This window comes from Giraffa tippelskirchi, chromosome 9, assembly GCF_054371585.1.
Source record: "Giraffa tippelskirchi isolate mGirTip1 chromosome 9, T2T-mGirTip1v1.2.pri, whole genome shotgun sequence".
NCBI classification, from domain to species: domain Eukaryota; kingdom Metazoa; phylum Chordata; class Mammalia; order Artiodactyla; family Giraffidae; genus Giraffa; species Giraffa tippelskirchi.
Window position 1 is genome coordinate 40552155 of NC_137283.1, and position 23048 is coordinate 40575202.

Sequence of the window (23048 nt, forward strand, 5' to 3'; positions counted from 1 at the left end):
GTCCCATCTGTAACAAAGATGATAAACTCCTCTCTCAGAGGAGAGGAAACCAGAAAAGGTAAAACAATATTGCTTAGTCAGGTTTTTAGAAGCCAGTACCATTCCCCCTGCGAACCTTCTGTTGGCTAACTGGTACCAAGAAAGGGCTAAAAAAAAATCCAGGAAGTCAGGAATGGAAACTAGAATGCTAATAAAATTCAAAAAAAAAAGTAAATTACAAGGATATATAAATTAAGTTGTATAAAGAACATCATTGTGTTCTTTTTCTCCCCCCACCCCAACCAATAAATAAAATACAATAGTGCACCCTTCTGGTCAAAAAGAAAGAAAGAAAGAAAACTAATGTACACATGAAAGTCTAGTCAACATTCTTTCTCTGGTTCCTTGGGAATAATCTTCCAACGGGTTTGTTGCTGGTTGCCTCATTAAGTGTGAGAGTTCATAGCAACGACCTCACTTGGAGATTTTTTTTTAAAAGACAAATGCAAGGGATTTTCCAGCATGAGACTTGTGTCCAGGAGGGAGTTTGTCATTCTGAATAAGGTGAGCATTTAGATTATAAAGAACATTGTAAAGATCTTTGATGCTTTGTTTATTTAATATTTATATGGGTATCTGGCATTTTATTATCTTGGCTTTTTGGAGCTTTCCTATCAGGCCTTGAATGATGAGCACTTACTAAATATTTAATGAATAAATTAATCAAGTACATTTCTGAAACTCTGGCCCTCAATAAAATTCAAAAACCAATTATATTATATCACAAGTGCAATAGCTCTGGAAGCTTCAATAAAGGGAAGCCTAAAGTATTGTGGAGTGGAAAAATAAGTGTGAAAATGCCTAAGAAAGTCTTAGTACCGTTCTTGGAAATAATTATAAGTATATTGCCACCTGTTTTCAAAAAGTTAAAGGGTAATCAGAACAGAATTCTTGAAGAGTAATTGAAAATGCAAAATGACACTCACTCCTTAACACAAAATATACAACCTAGCAAAGCCTCCTTCCCTTTAGATATGCTCATATTAGAACCTGTTATGTTCAGAGCATGTCTTCACATCTTATCATTCCATGGTTACATATATGAAACTATCAAAAGACTCAAAATAGCATCATAAAAAAGTATGCAATATTCACAAAGTATTAATTATCACAATAAAGCTATGTTTTGCATCTCTATAAAAGTATCCATGGTTGTCTTACTATACTTAGTCACCTTGCAGCACTCTGTGTCTTTGAGAACTGTTTTCTGCCTTGATCACAATCTCTCAGGATTAATGAGACTAACAATTAATGTTTTAGTAAATGGGTTTTCTTTCCTTGGCACTAGGTTGACATCATATTATACTTATAAATGCATATTTGCCACAAGCTCTATCCCAAAATGGAGTGCATTACATGGTCTGCTCAAGTAAATGATTAATCTGACAGACAATATCCTAAAAGCATAACTTTATGATTCAGTGCCAGAAAAATTAATTTTATACACTGATCAAAGTTTAGGAGCATTCCTATAAGGGTCCTGCTATATACTACTTCCCAGGCATATTACTTAAGAATAACTATACTGACCATATATACAGAGGAGAAGAATTATTAGACATTGTAGAGCTAAAAATAATCCTAAACAAATATGAATGCTGATTTCCAAAAACAGGTGTTAGTCTGAAACTCTGTAAAACTCACCCCAGCCACAGGAAATCAATGAAACATGAAAAGAAGGTCTATACTAAAATCTGCACCTCCCCCGCAAAAAAAAGGTTTCCTAAGACACATTTGGAATTCAATTTTTAGCAATAAGTCATCTTGTCTATACAGATTTCTTCCAACAAGTTCAAGCTAGGCAAATATCAGCCAGTATAATGCTAGCACAAAAATTTATCGCAGTACAATGTTATGAAGAAAAGTTCACCCACAAAAGATCCAGACTTGACAGGAACATCAGCAGGATGTAAGCAGAGAAGAGGGAAGAACAGAGACTTCCTGAAAAAAGGAAAGCCTTTGCTCATCGGCTCCTCAGGGCACTAGAAGAAGCACATTTAAAACTAAAAAAAGGAGCTGAAGAGAGGAGCCAAGGGTTAATGCTTCTTGAAATAGAGATGAGATTGAGAACCATGAAAAAAAAAGGTTTCCGGAGCAGATAACCTGCTTCCCCAAATCTTGAGAATGCAGGCAGTGAAACCACTCGTATATTATAAAACACCCTGCCTATCACAGAAACACCAGGATCCATGGGCAGTAAACCCCAAATGGCACCCGTATCAAATGAAAGCTAAAGAGAGCATCAAGAAATAGCAGGCTGGCTTTGTGAAGTTAGACTGCTGTGATAAGGAAATGATATAAAATGAGTCACTTGAAGAGCAGCGGTCATGGACAGGTGGAGAAGATTTATCTGGAGGAGGTCGAGCTCGGTAAATATTTTGTAAAATTAATTTAGAGGACTGTCAGAAGTTAAACAGATGATACAATAAGCTAAGACTTTTAAGACAGCCATTGTAGAGGACTGTATGAAAGGTTTGTGGTGAGTATACAAGTACAGAAATGATGGCAAAGTCTATAACGAGAGGCAAAAGTTTGACAACATGCTGAGGTTATTCTTCAGGCTGACTGTAAGCCTAAGCACTGTGGTGGGTGTCTATAGCACGAGGAGAAATAAGATGCTGTCTGTGCCCTCTAGGAGCATAGGAACGAACAGTTTTAGAATGCTGCATTTTTTAAAAAATTTTCATTGGGGTATAGTTGCTTTACAAGGTTGTGTTACTAAGTAGTTTCTACTGTATAGCAAACTGAACCAGCTACACATACATACCCTCTTTTTTGGATTTTCTTCCCATTTAGGTCACCACAGAGCACTGAGAAGAGTTTCCTGTGTTATACAATAGGTTCTCATTAGTTATCTATTCCATATATAGTAGTGTATATATGTCAATCCCAACCTCCCAATTCATCCCACTCCGCTTCCCCCTTCGGGTATCCATACATTTGTTTTCTACGTGCCTCTATTTCTGCTTTGTAAAGATCATCTATACCAATTTTTTCAGATTCCACATATATGCATTAATACAAGATGGTTGTTTTTCTGACTTCCTTCACACCATATGGCAGTCTCTAGGTACACCCATCCACATCTCTACAAATGACCCAACTGTGTTCCTTTTTATGGCTGAGTAATATTCCGTTGTATACATGTAACCATCATATGCAGATAGGAAACTGAGCATGGTCAGTTGATGAAGTCTGACCAGAGTTGAGCAATGAGGGGCCATTATTGAGAAATACACAACATGGGTGGGTCATACAGAACCTGGAGAGTTTGGTAAGACAGGTGAGATTTAAAGTGGTGAGAAGGGGGCTGCTAAAGATTTCTGAGCAGAAGCACGAAAGCCCTACTTCCCAACTATAGTCTAAATCTCTCCTTATACTATTAATAGTTCTTTATGGCTCTTCTTAAAGAGATCTCTTCAAAAAATTAGAGATACCAAAAGAAAATTTCATGCAAAGATCACCACGATAAAGGACACCATATAGACCTAACAGAAGCAGAAGATATTAAGAAGAGGTGGCAAGAGTACACAGAAGATCTATACAAAAAAATTCCTAATGACCCAGATAACCATGATGGTGTGATCACTCACCTAGAACCAGACATCCCAGAATGCAAGGTCAAGTAGGCCTTAAGGAGTATCAGTACAAACAAAGCTAGTGGAGGTGATGGAATTCCAGCTGACCTATTTCAAATCCTAAAAGATGATGCTGTTCAAGTGCTGAACTCAATATGCCAGCAAATTTGGAAAACTCAGCAGTGACCACGGGACTGGAAAAGGTCAGTTTTCATTCCAATCCCAAAGAAAGGCAATGTCAAAGAATGCTCAAACTACTACACAGTTGCACTCATCTCACACGTTAGCAAAGTAACGCTCAAAATTCTCCAAGCTACGTTTCAATAGTATGAGAACCAAGAACCTCAAGATGTTCAAGCTGGATTTAGAAAAGGCAGAAGAACCAGAGATCAAATGGCCAACATCCGTTGGATCATTGAAAAAGCAAGCGATTTCCAGAAAAACATCTACTTCTGCTTTATTGACTATGCCAAAGCCTTTGATTGTGTGGATCACAACAACCTGTGGAAACTTTTTAAAGTGATGGGAATACCAGACCATCTTACCTGCCTCCTGAGAAATCAGTATTCAGGTCAAGAAGCAACAGTTAGAATCAGACACGGAACAACAGACTGGTTCCAAATCGGGAAAGGAGTATGTCAAGGCTGTATATTGTCACCCTGCTTATTTAACTTATATGCAGAGTATATCATGTGAAATGATGAGCTGGATGAAGCACAAGCTGGAATCAAGATTGCTGAGAGAAATATCAATAACCTCAGATATGCAGATGACATATGGCAGAAAGCAAAGAGGAACTAAAGAGCTTCTTGATGAAAGTGAAAGAGGACAATGAAAAAGCTGGCTTAAAACTCAACATTCAAAAGATGAAGATCATGGCATCTGGTTCCATCACTTCATGGCAAATAGATGGGAAACAATGGAAACAGTAACAGACTTTCCTTTCTAGGGCTCCAAAATCACTGCAGATGGTGACTGCAGCCATGAAATAAAAAGACACTTGCTCCTTGGAAGAAAAGCTATGACCAACCTAGACAGCATATTAAAAGGTAGAGCCATTACTTTGCCGACAAAGGTCCATCTTGAAATCTACGGTTTTTCCAGTATGGATGGATGTGAGAGTTGGACCATAAAGAAAGCTGAGTGCTAAAGAATTGATGCTTTTGAACTGTGGTGTTGGAGAAGACTCTTGAGAGTCCCTTGGTCTGCAAGATCAAACCAGTCAATCCTAAAGGAAATCAACCCTGAATATTCACTGGAAGGACTGATGCTAAAGCTAAACTCCAATACTTTGGCCACTTGATGCAAAAAGCTGACTCCTTAGAAAAGACCCTGATGCTGAGAAAGATTGAAAGCAGGAGAAGAAGGGGATAACAGAGGATGAGATGGTTGGATAGCATCACCGAGTTGATGGACATGAGTCTGAGCAAGCCCTGGGAGTTGGTGATGGACTGGGAAACCTGGTGTGCTGCAGTCCACGGGGTTGCAAAGAGTCAGACACAAATGAGCGACTGAACTGAACTGATGGCTGCTGTAACAAAGTTTGGATGGGTTCAATAAAACATCAATTTACTATGCCACAATTCTGCGGACACAGGTCTTACTGGTCAAGTCAAAGTTTCAGTAGGGCAGACATCCTTTCTGGAGACTCTAGGGAGGAATTCCTTTCCTTGCCTTTTCCAGTTTCTAGAGGCTGTCTGCATCCTTTGGCCCCTGGGTCCCTTTCTTCATCTTCAAAGCCAGCCATGTTGCATCTCTCTAGTCATTCTTCTGCAGTCACCCCTTCTTTCAAGGATTCATGTGATTAGATTGTGCCCACCTGGATGCACCTGGATACTCTCTCCTGTAGTTAAGGTCCTTAACATGAATTACATTTGCAAAGCCCCTCTGCCATGTAGGGTAACATTCACAGGTTCCAGAGATTAGGATATGGACATTCGGGGGGCTGTTATTTTGCCAACCTGGCATCTGTCACCTGGCCCATATATCTCCAGCTCCCGGGGCTTGTAATACATCCTCCCTTCTGTCACCCAGATACCAGTACCCTGCTCAAAATCCTCAGTGACAAAACCACTCACTGAACACCAAATGGCTTAGCCTGGCATTCTTGTCAAATAACTGAAAACAGTCCCTTATCAACTGAATAAAGGAATAAAAGCAGTGTACTATAAGGGAGACCTGAAAAAGATGAGGGTGAGGCAGAGGCAATGGATGGGGGGCGGTGAGCATGACCTGGAGTTGAGTCCAGTGTGGCTGAGAGGCACGCTGGGGCTTCAGGGCTAGACCCACCACTGGCAGCTGTGATTATGTTATGTCTTCCCTTTGAGCCTCAATTACCTGGTCTACTAAAATGGGGATACAAACAGTATCTTCTTCACTGGGTTGTTGTAGAGGTTAATGAAATAGACATAGGTAAATACATGGCAAGCACTTATCACATAGTAGGCTCTCCATAAATGTTACTTTCCTCTCTTTTCCCAATATAAGAACAAATAAAGCAACCGAAAATATACTGAATGATTCATGAGAACCATCCAAGAGATACAGAGGTATTAAATGTTTGGCTTAGTTCAAGATAATTCCTCTTTCCACATGAGTAGAAAATGCCATATTGCTACTCTTTATGATGTGTGACCATATTTCTATAGAGCGCTAATGAAAAAATGTCATCAGCAATGAATACTTCATTGAAAAATTATAATCTGGAGAAACAGAGCCTAAATTGAAGCGATAAGTACAAAAGGAAGGTTCTCAAATATGTGCATGTGTATGTATACTATCATCACTAAAAACCAAATGCTGTATTCATAATGACTGAGCATTAGAAAATTCACGAATTATTCATTTACTCATTCATACGAAAATACTCATGGAGCACTGGGATGACCCTGAGGGATGGGATAGGGAGGGAGGTGGAAGGGGGGTTGAGGAGGTGGGACACATGTACACCTATGGCTGATTCATGTCAATGTATGGCAAAAACCACTACAGTATTGTAAAGTAATTAGTCTCCAGTTAAAATAAATAAATTAACTTTAAAAAAAACCAAAAGCAAAAATACTCATGGAATGCCTTTTATACACAAGATAACAGTACTGGACACTTGAGATACATTCTGCCCTCACAGAACTTACATTCTATTTAGAATTTGTAAGCTATATATAATAAATATGTATGTCTAGATAATATATGTGATAAATGAATTCTCCAAGATTTTTCATGACCCCTTAGTAAATACACTCTGTGAAACCCCAGTAAGATGGTAGGCACTGAGAGAGTGCACCAGAGGGTAGACAGACTGAAACTACAATCACAGAAAACTAACCAATCTGATCACATGGACCACAACCTTGTCTAACTCAATGAAACTAAGCCATGCTGTGTAGGGCCACACAAGACGGACAGGTCTTGGTAGAGAGTTTTCACAAAATGTGGTCCACTGGAGAAGGGAATGGCAAACCACTTCAGTGTGCTTGCCTTAAGAACCCCATGAACAGTATGAAAAGGCAAAAAGATAGGACACTGAAAGATGAACTCCCCAGGTTGGTAGGTGCCCAATATGCTACTGGAGATCAGTGGAAAAACAACTCTAAAGAATGAAGAGATGGAGCCAAAGCAAAAACAACACCCAGTTGTGGATGTGACTGGTGATAGAAACAAGGTCTGATGCTGTAAAGAGAAATATTGCATAGGAACCTGGAATGTTAGGTTCATGAATCAAGGCAAATTGGAAGTGGTCAAACAGGAGATGGCAAGAGTGAACGTCAACATTCTAGGAATCAGCGAACTAAGATGGACTGGAATGGGTGAATTTAACTCAGATGACCATTAGATCTACTACTGTGGGCAAGAATCCCTTAGAAGAAATGGAGCAGTCATCATAGTCAACGAAAGAGTCCAAAATGCAGTACTTGGAGGCAACCTCAAAAATGACAGAATGATCTCTGTTCGTTTCCAAGGCAAACCATTCAATATCACATTAATACAATCTATGCCCCAACCAGTAATACTGAAGAAGGTGAAGTTGAACAGTTCTACGAAGATCTACGAGACCTTTTAGAACTAACACCCAAAAATGATGTCCTTTTCATTATAGGGGACTGGAATGCAAAAGTAGGAAGTCAAGAAACACCTGGAGTGACAGGCAAATTTGGCCTTGGAGTACAGAATGAAGCAGGGCAAAGGCTAATAGAGTTCTGCTGATAGAGTTCTGGCCATAGCAAACATCCTCTTGCAACAACACAAGAGAAGACTCTACAAATGGACATCACCAGATGGTCGACACCGAAATCAGACTGACTATATTCTTTGCAGCCAAAGATGGAGAAGCTCTATACAGTCAGCAACAACAAGACCGGGACCAGACTGTGGCTCAGATCATGAACCCCTTATTGCCAAATTCAGACTGAAATTGAAGAAACTGGAGAAAACCACTAGACCATTCAGGTTTGACCTAAATCAAATCCCTTACAGTTATACAGTGGAAGTGAGAAATCGATTTAAAGGACTAGATCTGATAGACAGAATGCCTGATGAACTATGGATGGAGGATTGTGACATTGTACAGGAGACAGGGATCAAGACCATTCCCAAGAAAAAGAAATGCAAAAAAGCAAAATGGCTATCTGAGGAGGCCTTACAAATAGCTGTGAAAAGACGCGACTCGAAAAGCAAAGGAGAAAAGGAAAGATATACGCATTTGAATGCAGTTTCAAAGAATAGCAAGGAGAGATAAGAAAGCCTTCCTCAGCAATCAATGCAAAGAAATAGAGGAAAACAATAGAATGGGAAAGACTAGGGATCTCTTCAAGAAAATTAGAGATACCAAGGGAACATTTCATGCAAAGATGGGCTCAATAAAGGACAGAAATGGTAGGGACCTAACAGAAGCAAAGGATATTAAGAAGAGGTGGCAAGAATACACAGAAGAACTGTACAAAAAAGATCTTCACGACCCAGATAATCACGATGGTGTGATCACTCACCTAGAGCCAGACATCCTGGAATGTGAAGACAAGTGGGCCTTAGGAAGCATCACTAAGAACAAAGCTAGTGGAGGTGACGGAATTCCAGTTGAGCTATTTCAAATCCTCAAAGATGATGCTGTGAAAGTGCTGCATTCAATATGCCAGCAAATCTGGAAATCTCAGCAGTGGCCACAGGACTGGAAAAGGTCAGTTTACATTCCAATCCCAAAGAAAGGCAATGCCAAAGAATGCTCAAACTACCGCACAATTGCACTCATCTCACACGCTTGTAAAGTAATGCTCAAAATTCTCCAAGCCAGGCTTCAACAATACATTAGCTGTGAACTTCCAGATGTTCAAGCTGGTTTTAGAAAAGGCAGAGGAACCAGAGATCAAACGCCAACTTTCTCTGGATCATCAAAAAAGCAGAAGAGTTCCAGAAAAACATCTATTTCTGCTTTATTGACTATGCCAAAGCCTTTGACTGTGTGGATCACAATAAACTGTGGAAAATTCTGAAAGAGATGGGAATACCAGACCAACCTACCTGCCTCTTGAGAAACCTGTATGCAGGTCAGGAAGCAACAGTTAGAACTGGACACGGAACAAAGGACTGGTTCCAAATAGGAAAAGGAGTACGTCAAGGCTGTATATTGTCACCCTGCTTATTTAACTTCTATGCAGAGTACATCATGAGAAACGCTGGGTTGGAAGAAACACAAGCTGGAATCAAGATTGCCTGGAGAAATATCAATAACCTCAGATATGCAGATGACATCACCCTTATGGCAGAAAGTGAAGAAGAACTAAAGAGCCTCTTGATGAAAGTGAAAGAGGAGAGTGAAAAACTTGGCTTAAAGCTCAACATTCAGTAAACTAAGATCATGGAATCCGGTCCCATCACTTCATGGCAGATAGATAGGTAAACAGTGGAAACAGTGTCAGACTTTATATTTTGGGGTTCCAAAATCACTGTAGGTGGTGATTGCAGCCATGAAATTGAAAGACGCTTACTCCTTGGAAGGAAGGTTATGACCAACCTAGATAGCATATTTAAAAGCAGAGACATTACTTTGTCAACAAAGGTCCGTCTAGTCAAGCCTATGGTTTTTCCAGTAGTCATGTATGGATGTGAGAGTTGGACGGTGAAGAAAGCTGAGCGCCACAGAATTGATGCTTTTGAGCTGTGGTGTTGGAGAAGACTGTTGAGAGTCCCTTGGACTGCAAGGAGATCCAACCAGTCTATCCTAAAGGAGATCAGTCCTGAGTGTTCATTGGAAGGACTGATGTTGAAGCTGAAACTCCAATACTTTGGCCACCTCATGCAAAGAGTTGACTCATTGGAAAAGACCCTAATGCTGGGAAGGATTGGGGGCAGGAGGAGAAGAGGACGACAGAGAATGAGATGGTTGGATGGCATCACTGACTTGATGGACATGGGTTTGGGTAAACTCTGGGAGTTGGTGATGGACAGGGAGGCCTGGCGTGCTGTGATTCATGGGGTAGCAAAGAGTCAGACATGACTGAGCAACTGAACTGAACTGAACTGAAAAGGTGTTCCATATCACTTACTATGGGAGAAATTAAAATGGAAATTTCAACAAAGTATCACCTCATACCAGTTGGAGCGCACATCCTCAAATATAACACAAAGAGTAGTTTGGGGGAGAATCAACACATGGAAATGTATGGCTGAGTCTCTCCATTGTGCATCTGAAACTATCTCAACATTTTTAACTAGCTGTAATACAACATAAAGTGAAAAGTTAGAGAAAAAATACTACCCACAGTACACGTGGGAGAGGGCAAAAAGAAAAAGGATCCTCGTAAGCTGTTTTGGACAATTCAAATTGGTTACGTCACACTGGAGAATAGTATGGAGGTTCCTTAAAATCTTAATATCAGTGGTCACATGATCTGGCCTTCTCACTCCTGTCCCTCTAATGAGAGAAAAACCATACTTTGAAAAGATACACCCCAACATCTTCTGCAGCACTATTTACATTATCCAAACAGGAAGTATGCAAAATGTCCATGGAGGTTGGATGGGTAAAGAAGGTGAGTTATAATATATACATAATGGGATATAACTGAGCTATAAAAAAGAATGAACTAATGCCTTTGTCAGCAACATGGACTGACCTGGAGGTGATCACAGGAAGTGATGGAAGTCAGATAGAGAAAGATAAAATGTCTATGACATCACTTACATGTGGAATCTAAAAACTGATACAAAGGAATTCATCTACAAAACAGGAACAGACTCATGAACTTCTAGAACAAACTTTCAGTTACCAAAGGGGAAAGGTGGGTCGGAATGAGGGATAAATTAGTCGGCTTGGATTAACATATCCACAATAATATATACACATATATATTGGTGACTGTTTTTCAGTTACCAAATCCTGTCCAACTCTTTGCCATCCTATGGACTGCAGCATGTCTGTCTTCCTGTCCTTGACTATCTTCCTGAGTTTGCTCAAACTCATGTCCATTGAGTCAGTGATGCCATCCAGCCATCTCATCCTCTGCTGCCCGCTTTTCCTCCTGCCCACAGTCTTTCCCAGCTTCAGGGTTGTTTCCAATGTGTCAGTTTTTCACATCAGGTGGCCAAAGTACTGAAGCTTCAGCTTCAACATCTGTCCTTCCAATGAATATTCAGGGTTGATTTCCTTTAGGATTGAATGACTTGATCTCCTTGCTGTCCAAGGGACTCTCAAGAGTCTTCTCCAGCACCACACTTCAAAAGCATCAATTCTCCACTGCTCAGACTTATTTATAGTCCAGTTCTCACATCCGTACATGACTACTGGAAAAACCATAACTTTGACTATAGGTGCCTTTGTTGGCAAGGTGATGTCTTTGCTTTTTAACACATTGCGTGTGTGTGTGTGTGTGTATTATATATATACACACACAACAGATAACCTACAAAGATCTACAGTATAGCATAGGGAACTCTACTCAACACTGTAATCACCTATATAGAAAACTGAAGAAGAATAGATATATTTGTATGGTTTACTGAAACAGGTGACTGTACACTGAAAACTAACAAGACACTGTAAATCCACTGTATTCCAATATACAATAAAAATTAACTTTGAACAGAGAAGAAAAGAAAAGAAAAGAAAGGGCACAGTATTCCCCCAGGCCTGGGTGACCTGGGCTGCTGTCACATCCCTGGCGCCTGAGAAGCCTTGGGTCGCATGGCTGGACTGGGGTGGGGCTGAGGGAACTGGGGGGAGGTGTCAGCAAACGAGCTACCCTTGGTTGTGCCTGGACCCCTCTGGACGGGACCACAGACTCATGATGTAGGTGGTCCTCTATCAGCTGAGTTTGGCCTAGTGCACCCAAAGGGTGGTGGAACTGTTAGGCAGGAAAAGCTCTGAAAAGTCTCCTGGTCTCCATGGCTCCTGGTCCGTGGGGTCCTCCTTAATTTGGCTTCCTTAGAGTCGCCACACCGACTGACCACAGCACCCTCACCCTCAGTGTAGTACCTCTGCAGGTCTTGGGATTGCTCTGGGATGGGGGAAAGGTGAAGGGCGAGGGCAGAAGTAGTGAGACACAAGCCTTTGGGTGTTGTTCTGGCTCTCTGCTATCTAATTTACAACCCAGGAAAACAGCTTTTGCTAAGGTTCTGGTTGCTCCAGTAACCAGAGTTCCCTATGAAGAAATCCTACTGTCTTGCAGTTGTTTCCCGCAACTACAACTTTCAAGTTGGTTCTTAAAGGCACTTAATATTCATAAGGGCTGTAGGGTGGTAAATAAATAGCTCTTACCCCAAGAAATATCCCAGAGTTAGTCACTGAATAGGAATTCAAAAGCAGCCAGATTTTGAAGAAGCCAATTTCAAGAGGTAAAGTTTACTACAACTATTAAAAAAAAGAGAAAAACACACACAAAAATGTATTCCACATCACTAACAAGCAGAGTGGAGAAGGCAATGGCACCCCACTCCAGTACTCTTGCCTGGAAAATCCCATGGATGGAGGAGCCTGGTGGGCTGCAGTCCATGGGGTCGCTAAGACTCAGACATGACTGAGCGACTTCACTTTCACTTTTGATTTTCATGCATTGGAGAAGGAAATGGCAACCCACTCCAGAGTTCTTGCCTGGAGAATCCCAGGGATGGAGGAGCCTGGTGGGCTGCAGTCCATGGGGTCACTAAGACTCGGACATGACTGAGCGACTTCACTTTCACTTTTCACTTTCATGCATTGGAGAAGGAAATGGCAACCCACTCCAGTACTCTTGCCTGGAGAATCCCAGGGACGGCGGAGCCTGGTGGGCTGCCGTCTATGGGGCCGCACAGAGTTGGACACGACTGAGGTGACTTAGCAGCAACAAATAGAGACATGCAAATCGAAACTAAAACTATGCACCACCTCGCACGAGTCAGCGTGGCTTTCATCACAAAGTCTATAAACAATAGGATAGAGCATGGAGAAAAGGGAACCCTCCAACACTGTTGGTGGGAACGTAAATTGGTAACAGACACTATGGAGAACAATATAAAGGTTCCTTAATAAAGTAAAAATCAAGCCGCCCTATGATACATAAATTGCACTACTGGGTATATATGCAAAGAAAATCATAATTTGAAAAGACACCTGAACCCCAATATTCATCGCAGCACTATTTCCAGTACTCAAGATATGGAGGCAATAAAAATGTCTATCAACAAGACATATATGGTACATGTATACAATAGAATATTACTCAGTCTTAAGAAAAGAATGAAATAATGTCCTTGACAGCAACAAGGATAGACCTCGCGATCATCATACTAAGGGAACTAAGTCAGAAAGTGAAAGATATCATATGATATTGCTTGCAGGTGGAAATAAAACTTGACACAAATGAACTAATTGAAAAAAACAGAAACAGACTCAAGGACCTAGAAAACAAACGTATGGATACAAAAGGAAAAAGGTAGGCAGGGGAGAAATAACTTAGGAGGTTGGGATTAACAATACACACTAACCTATTGATACATTAATGAAGACCTACTGCACAGCACAGCGATCTCTAACCTACATGGATAAATAATCCAAAAAAGAATTGATATATGTACATGTATAACTAAATAATGTTGCTGTATACCTAAAACAAGCATAACATTGTACACCAACTATATTCCAATATAAAGTAAGAGTTTAAGAACAAAACAAAAAAAGTAAACTGGAATCAATGTCTATCAACAGAAGAACGTGGTTCATTTACAGTAACAAGCGGTGGTGGTTTAGTCACTAAGTCGTGTCCTACTCTTGCAACCCCATGGACTGTACCCGCCAGGCTCCTCTGGCCATGGGATTGTCCAGGTAAGAATACTGGAGTGGGTTGCCATTTCCTTCTCCAGGAGATCTTCCTGAGCCAGGGACTGAACCTGGGTTTCCTGCCCTGCAGGCAGATCCTTTACCAACTGAGCTATCAGGGAATTCCCAACTGGGAATCAACGGCTATCAACAGAAGAGATAATGTCTCTCCTTTTTAATATGCTGTCTGGGTTGGTCATAGCTTTTCTTCCAAGGAGCAAGCATCTTTTAATTTCATAGCTGCAGTCACCATCTGCAGTGATTTTGGAGCCCAAAAAAATAAAATCTCTCACTGTTTCCTTTGTTTCCCCAACTGTTTGCCATGAAGTGATGGGACTGGATGCCATGATCTTAGTTTTCTGAATGTTGAGCTTTAAGCCAACTTTTTCACTCTCCTCTTTCACTTTCATCAAGAGGCTCTTTAATTCTTCCTCACTTTGTGCCATAAGGGTGGTATCATCTGCATATCTGAGGTTATTGATATTTCTCCCAGCAATCTTGATTCCAGCTTGTGCTTCATCCAGTCCAGCATATCTCATGATGCACTCTGCATACAAGTTAAATAAGCAGGGTGACAAATACTTTAAAGCTATTAAAACAAACAGGGTACTATCACACGCAATGACAGAGATGGGTTTTACAAAGACCATTAAGGTAAAAAGCTAGACTCAAAAGGAAATGTACTGTATAATTCAATACATTTAAAGTGTGAAAACACATCAAACTCATAAAGGAGTTGGAAGCTAGAAGAGTTATCATCTTTTTTTGTGTGTATGGAAAAATATACACAATATAAAATGTACCGTTTAAACAATTTTTAAGTGAACAGATAACTGATGTTTTGTACATTTTCATTATTGTGCAACCATCACCACTATCCTTCTCCAAACTAAATTTCCATCCCCCTGAAACAGTAACTCCCCATTCTCCCCTCCCCTACAGCCCTTGGTCACTACTAATTACTTTCTGTGAATTTGACTATTGTAAGTACTTCGTATGGATCACACTATATTTGTCCTTTTGTGCCTGGTTTATTTCACTTAGCATAATGCTTTCAAGGTTCTTCGATCTTTCAGCATGCATCAGAATTTCCTTCCTTTTTAGGACTGAATAATATGCATGTACTATATTTTGTTTATCCAGTCATCTGTCAATAAACATTTGAGTTGTTTTCACCTTGTGCCTATTGTGAATAATGCTGCTACAGCATTGGTGTGCAGGAATCTATTTGAATACTTGATTTCTGTTCCTTTACTATATACTCAAAAGTAGAAATGCTGAGTCCTTTGCTAAGTTGGCGTTTGATTTGTGTTCCACAGTGGTTGCACTATTGTACATTCAAAGAATAAGGGGTCCAGTTTCTCGAGCCTCACCAACTCTTGTTATTTCCAAGCCCTGGGCCACGCACGTAACTACTGGATTTCAGGCTGGTGGACATGTTTTACGAAAGGCCTGAGAACCATTCTGAGTTACTGAAAGTGCAGGGCTGCAAGCCTCTTCATCTGAAAGTGTGATAATGATGTCTTCAGAGAAGAGACTCTCATACTGTGAAATGGGTTGAATGACAGAAAGCTCATTCAAGGCTTATGACACTGTGGCTTACACCTAGCTATCTCCTGGGTGCCTCTATAAGAACAAGTTCTGAACATAATAATACATGATGACCTTTGTCATTGAAGTAATTCCCACTTCAACTGCATTTGGGAATTTATCATTTCCTAGTGTGTAGGTATTTTGACTGGTATATTCTTCTGTCAAAAATATGACTTATTGGGTAATAAATCTGGACTTCTCTCTGTATAACCAGTCAAATGGACAAGCACATTTAGAAATACATTTTGTGAAAATGAATCAATTTTGCAAGTTCAGTTGATCTCAATTTTTTTAATCAACTGAACTTTCCAAAATTTGGTGAATTATACTCAAACCATATAATTACATTTAAAAATACTCAGTATTGATTTTTATGTAGAAAAATCCAGAAAATGAACTGAAGACTGGCCTTGTGAATTAAGGCCTGTTCAGCTATCAATGCCTTACTCCAGGTTCCAAGGTGAGCAACTTTGATTGCTGCAACTTTGATCAGAGACTAGCAAAGAGCATTGCAAGAAAGTTCCCCATAAAAGGGATTTGGGAAACACTATAAACAACTTCTATCCCCATGGAAATTCATGTTGCAAATTAATACATTAAAGACTCTGAACCCAGAAATAACCATGTAAACCTTTGCTTAATCTGGTATTCCCATTTACTAAAAAGCCATATTTGAGAAACACCAGCTAACCATAAAGGTGGTATCTAGAATACAAGATACAATATAGATATAATGTAAGCCATATAGGTAATTTTAAATTTTCTTTTTTTTTTTTAAATAAATTTATTTATTTTAGTTGGGGGCTAATAGCCATGTAAATATAAAAAAAAGAGTTGAGATTAATTTATTAACCTATTTCATTTAAGTCAATCTATCCAAAATATTTCTTCAACATAAAATCAGAATAAAATAATTAAATATATTTTTTGTAATAAACCTTTGAAATTCAGTGTTTGTTTTACATGTAACTAGTGGCTACCTTACTGAATATTGCATATATAGAAGATTAATGATGCTATGAAATTGATGTTTAAAATGTCACATTTAACAAATTGATTTTAACAACAACTAATCAACAAATGATGTATAGGATTATTACATATTAATAATGTTTATTTAGACAATAGTACGAGGTTGAAATGTAATTCTCACTTACAAGTGAAATTAGAATTGTCCATGTCCAGTGACTTTATGAAGATAGGAATTTTTATGTACTTTGTTAATTGCTATATCCACAGCACCATAGCACCAGGCATATAGGAGATGCCCAGTAAATATTTGTGAAATATATGCCAGCATCACTTAGGAGAAGTTCATGTATATATCAAATGATCAGCAAATGCTTAAGGTTTGCTTTACTCAACTAAACAAACTATGTACTATTCAGAGTACTGACTAAGTGTTGTTTACTAAGAGTTGAATAGTTAAAGAATTGAATAAGTCCTCAAAGAAGGAACTTAACAGCAGGGGTTAGCAATTTTTTTTTTTTCCTGTAATGATCCAGATAGTAAGTAGCTAAGCTTCTGCCGACCATGGGGTCTCTTTTGCAAATACTTAACTTTGCCTTAGGAGCACAAAAGTAGCCATAAGCAATGTATAATCAAATAAGCAACGTTGTGTTCCAATAAAGCTTTATTTACCAAGACATGGCAGGTCAGATTTGGCCTAAGAGCTGTAGTTTACCAACCTCTGGTATATACAGTATAGTAAGTAACTCGGATACATTAAACCTAATTATAACCCCATTGACAATAATTACAGAAAATAGGAAACACCTAAAGATTAAAGAATAAATTTAGTAAATAAATGGGAGAAATCATTGTAAGAAACATTTAAAATTCTACTAAAATACATATATTATATATTGATACATTTTTCTGTATTATATATATTACCCCTGGTTGGTTGGTTTAGTCGCTAAGTCGTGTCCGACTCTTGTGACCCCATGGACTGTAGCCTGCCAGGCTCCTCTGACCATAGGATTTTCCAGGCAAGAATATGGGAGCGGGTTGCCATTTCCTTCTCCAGGGGATCTTTCCCCACCTAGGGATGGAACCCGAGTCTCCTGGCAGATTCTTTACTGTCTTGGTCTGAAATGCCTACATTAGCTTGCAGCTATACAAAATTGGCAGCTATACAAAATCGGCAGCTATAAATCCAGTCAATAAATTTATCCATCTCATTAAGACAGACTGGGATCTGGGACCTGGGACCCTTTTTAGCAGTGTGTGTACCTGGACAAAAGTCTCTTCGAGTAACAAAATACAAAGAAACTATAAGGGACTGAAAATAACTACATGACATGTGCAGTTGGGGCAAATGATGAACAACGAGGTACAAAAAGGCAAAAGTCCAACTGCCTCTTCTGAGATACTGGGAGCAAAAGGAGGGTAGTATGCATGGTCCATGCACAAGGCACCTCCCAAGAGGTGGGCAGAAGACACAAGCCACCCCTCTGGCCCAACCCACCATTTTGCCCCTATCCTCACCTCACTTAAGGGACCAATTCACCACTTCTGGGGAGTGACCAAGGGAATCTGTTATTTGTTCTTGCTCCCTCATGCTGGAGTACCAATAAAACCTTGCCTGAATTCCTTACTTGTCCTCTTATCAATTTCTACTAATTGAAGAGTCCAAGAATCCAGGCTGGTAACATCATCATCAGGGAAATAATAGACAACCTGGTCTAATGCTTAGCCAAAAAAAAATCACCATGCCTCATATTTAAGAAAGCATTTGCACCAAAAAAAAAAAAATGTATTTAAGCAACATTCATTAATTCAATGGGCACTTTTTGAGCCAGGGCACTATTTAAGGTGGTAGGAATACAGCAAAGGTCAACACAAGCATGATTCTCAACTTCATGGAATCTGTACTCCAGTGGGAAAGGGACCAGACAGTAAACAAATAAGGTCATTACAATATAATTTTCTCCATATCAATAAATGTCTTAAATATAAACAATGATGTAATCTTTTATGGCAATTACCTGGCAGGCGCTTTAGCCCAGGTGCTTAGGAATAGCCTTTCTGAAGAGGTGACCGTCTGCGTGCTGCCTCAGATGGTGAGACTAAACCCTGTCTATGGTACTGCCTTAGTCCACTGGTCTAATGAAAAATCCAAAGAGAAAACAATACTTATTTGGCCTGACTTGAACACTCTACGTTAAAAATAAGTCATCAGGGCTTCCCTGGGGGCTCAGTGGTCAAGAATTGACCTGCCAATGCAGGAGACATGGGTTTGATCCCTGATCCAGGAAGATTCCACATGTTGTGGAGCAATTAAGTCTGTGTACTGCAACTATTGAGCCTGCACTCAAGAGTCCGAGAGTCACAACTACTGAACCCACAGGCTACAACTACTGAAGCCCAAGCACCTTAAAGCCTATGCTACACAAGAAGAGAAGCCACCAAAATGAGAAGTCTGTGCATTGCACTGCAACTAGAGAGTAGCCCCTGCTCACAACTAGAGAAAAACCCACTCAGCAACAAAGTCCTACCACAGCCAAAAAATAAAATAAATAAAATTATATATATAATTTAATTTATATATATAAATTATGTATTTATATATAATATATAATGTATATTATTATATCTAATATAATATAATTTATAATATATATTAATATATTTATATAATATAATTATATATATCATATAATTAAAGAATGAGTCATCACAACTTTTTCCCAATCATTCAGAAACAGTCATTTTTAATTACTTCCGATCCAGGTCAAGCTTATTAACCATTCTTTTTTATCCTCTCCTTTTGAAAATTGAGACACTAACCCCTCTCTAGGATTCTGGAAATTCTCCCGCACTCCATGATTTCTCAAACACTATCACCAACAACCACACAGTTCTTTAATCAGGGTCATGAAATAGGAGCTGCCTATAACTTTAGATCTGGGCTCTTATAAAAGCCCCTGCACTTTTCTCAAGATTTCTCTTGGACTTTAATTCTTTATTATTGTGTTTTTGTCTGTCCTTCTCACTTAAAGATCATTCTTCATGAGGAAAAAAAAAGTGAAATCAAAGCAAAATCAAAGCCCTTTAAGAAATAAGCTTTCATTTGTTCTTTTCTATGAGTTTTTTTTTTTTTTAATCTTTTGAGGCAAATTTGCTTTCTCTTCAACTCTGATAATTTGCATAAATAGATCTTTCATTGTCAGATCACTGTTTATTATGATCACTCACACACACACGTACATCCCAAACCAATTTCAAAGATAGAAAATTCATCAAAGAGAGAAGCCAATATAGCTAAAGTTTTATCCACTCCAGTGGCCTTGTATGACTTTTCCCTAATTACAACAAAATGCCTGGTGGGCACAATATGCCTCCAGAAATATTTTTATTCTTTTTTTTGAGCATGAGTTTTGTTAGTTGAAACAAAGCACTATGATCATTCTGTGTCTCTCTGGAGCTTTCTGTCTTTCTGACTTGATACTTTATTAAGATAAAAGGTGAACAGATTTTCCTTCATTTCTCCTTCTTACAAAAGTTCATAAGACGTACCCAAAAGGGCAATATATTTGGCCTTAGGGAAGTGGTTGGGCCTCAAGCACTTGGACCCTTTCTTGTTGGTTTTCTCTGGGTCATTGCAGATGAAAGCCAGAGTACAAGAAAGGCATAAAAAAAATTCACATGAAAATAGGCTTTTTAAAAATTGAGCTAAAATTAACTGACAGGACCATCTGAAAAGAGCATCAGAAAATATAAAGCTGCATTTTTCTCATGGTCTCTCAACGAGAAGAAAGAATTTCAGCAGAAAGAACAATAGGGCCACCCATCCTACCTCAGAGAATTTATCCCCCAAAATCAGCTATGAATGTACAGACCAAAGACTTATCTTTATACTTGACTTACTGGCCAATTTACCAGTCACCAAGGTTCATGTTCTCTTCTTTCTCTCTTTAATACAAGTAATCTTCAAGGCTCTAAAATATCCAGATGAAAAAAAGACATCTCTAAGCCCTTTGATTCATGGTCAAAAGCTGGCAGATGAAACAGCACAAAATTTTACTTAGAAGTGAACAAAAATTTAATACAAACCTGACATAAAAATAGATAACACCATTTATTAATATCTTTTCTCTGGGACTATCTTATCAAACAGAATTGCTACGTAGTATTTTTAGCTTGATTTCATTGGGAAATATGTTTCTTTTTTTTCAATTTTTTCTCTCATAAAAATGGTTTTTCCCTCTATTTTTCATCCTTGTTTCCTTCTTCTCTTTCTTTCATTTTGGTTTTCCTTGTAAGTCAACCTAACCTACACTGGTCAGGCACCACACAAAAGCAAAGGGTCACTAGTTAATTGAACTTGAGAGCCCTGACATCTTTTATCTCCTAATAAACCTTATTTATTCTTCCTAATCCAGATTTTTGTATTTCAGTAAAGAGTATATAAATGTCAAAGTTATGGTCTTCAAGGAAAAAGAAGAAGAAACATTTTCAAATTTAAAAAAATTATTAAAAGTTTGAAGGAAAAAATAGATGACTGGGATGAGAAAAGATATCACAAAAATATTAATTCAGAAAAAACTCAGAAGATTAGTGTCTACCCAACACTCATTTTACATAAAGCAACATGCTTTGTTCAGAGGTATAGAATTAGCCTTTAAATTATATTACAAGGCATTTAAATAGTCCTAAAATGACATAAACATAGGCTTTTTCCCCCCATTTTACTGAAAAAATCATTAAAATGACACTTTATTTTCAAAATTGTTGCAGTTGCAGGACAATTTGGGGACCATGTTATATTTTGGATGGGTTTCCCCTGTGGTTCAGTTGGTAAATAATCTGCCTGCAATGCAGGAGACCTGGGTTCGATCCCTGAGTTGGGAAGATCCCCTGGAGAAGGGATAGGCTACCCACTCCAGTATTCTGGCCTGGAGAATTCCATGGACTGTATAGTCCATGGGGTCGCAAAGAGTCAGACACGATTGAGCGACTTTCACTATATTTTGGATAATGTATCTGTCGAATTGTGGTGCTGAAGAGGACTCCTGAGAGTCTCTTAGATTGAAAGGAGATTAAACCAGTCAATCCCAAAGGAAATCAACCCTGAACATTCATTGAAAGGACTGATGCTGAAGCTGAAGCTCCAATACTTTGGCCACCTGATGCAAAGAACTGACTCATTGGAAAAGAACCTGATGCTTGGAAAGATTGAAGGCAAAAAGAGAAGAGGGCAACAGAGGATGACATAGTTAAATAGAATCACTGATTCAATGGACATGAATCTGAGTAAATTCTGGGAGACAGTGGAGGACAGACGGGCTTGGTATGCTGCAGTCCATGGGGTTGCAAAGAGTCAGACACAATTTAGTGACTGAACAACAACAAAGCTGTCTCTTAGGATATAGTATCTTGTGGATTGGGTTGTATTTATCCCTGTTCTTAATCCTAGAACCTGACAGAGTATCATAATACAACAGGAAAATATCAAACATTTAATTGTGCTGAAGTTGTGACACTTCTACTTAAAGTGTCTTCTCTTGAAACCTAATATGGCTGCTAAGTATATCCTAGAGGATAGAAATCAGGATGGAGTAGAGAGAGACCCTGTTCTTTAACCCTACAGTTAAGTGGTTCATTGCTCCATTGCAGGCATGGTGAAACACCCAGTACTCCTTTCTATGCTGATTTTCAGAACTCTTGTTCTTCTGGACTGAGTCATGCTCTCATGTGCTGACTGCTTTGACTCTCTATTAACCGAGGGTGAAAAGCAGCCATTTTTTTGGATGCCCCTGGGAGAAGGCCACGGCACCCCACTCCAGTACTCTTGCCTGGAAAATCCCACGGACGGAGGAGCCTGGTAGGCAGCAGTCCATGGGGTCTCGAAGAGTCGGACACGACTGAGCGACTTCACTTTCACTTTTCACTTTCATGCATTGGAGAAGGAAATGGCAACCCACTCCAGTGTTCTTGCCTGGAGAATCCCAGGGACGGGGGAGCCTGGTGGGCTGCCGTCTATGGGGTCACACAGAGTCGGACATGACTGAAGCGACTTAGCAGCAGCAGCAGATTCTATCTATGATAGACATTCTTGTATAACACTTCTACCATTCAAAAGTAACAATGGGGAGAGACCACAGCGCATCATGGCAAACAAATTAAAACTCAAGCCTCAACACCCTCCAATCATTTCCGACCTCTGAGCTGTTTCTACCTGTTCTCTTCAGATGCCTCCTTCTCTTCACACTCTCCTTATCGCTCCTCTTTTCCTAAAACGCTCATATCCTCTCTGGCTGTACCACCCACCACCACCACCACTACCTTCTAGGAAACTCAACATTCCTATACGTTGTCTAATGCAGAATAACTGACCTCTTTGTTTTCCTGCCTTCTTAATTCAGACCTGGAATTGTCCAGTACAGCTGTCACTTGCCAAAATGTCCAAAGACCATTTGAATTGTGGCTAATCCAAATTAAGATGTGCTGTAAGGGTAAAACACACACCAGATTTTGAAGACACAGTATTTTATTTTTAAAGACTTATTAAGTAATAAAATATCTTATTAATAATCTTATATTGATTT

General features: G+C 39.3%; 1 protein-coding gene across 1 annotated transcript in view; it reads right to left on the reverse strand.

Moving 5' to 3' along the window:
• LOC145519833 (uncharacterized) overlaps window positions 1-23048 on the reverse strand; it is a 176335-nt gene that overhangs the window by 14265 nt on the left and 139022 nt on the right. The window contains exon 6 of the mRNA XM_081524726.1: window positions 2807-2863. Within this exon, the coding sequence (XP_081380852.1) occupies window positions 2832-2863 (32 nt within the window). The 3' untranslated portion in view covers window positions 2807-2831. The remainder of the gene's footprint in view (window positions 1-2806; window positions 2864-23048) is intronic.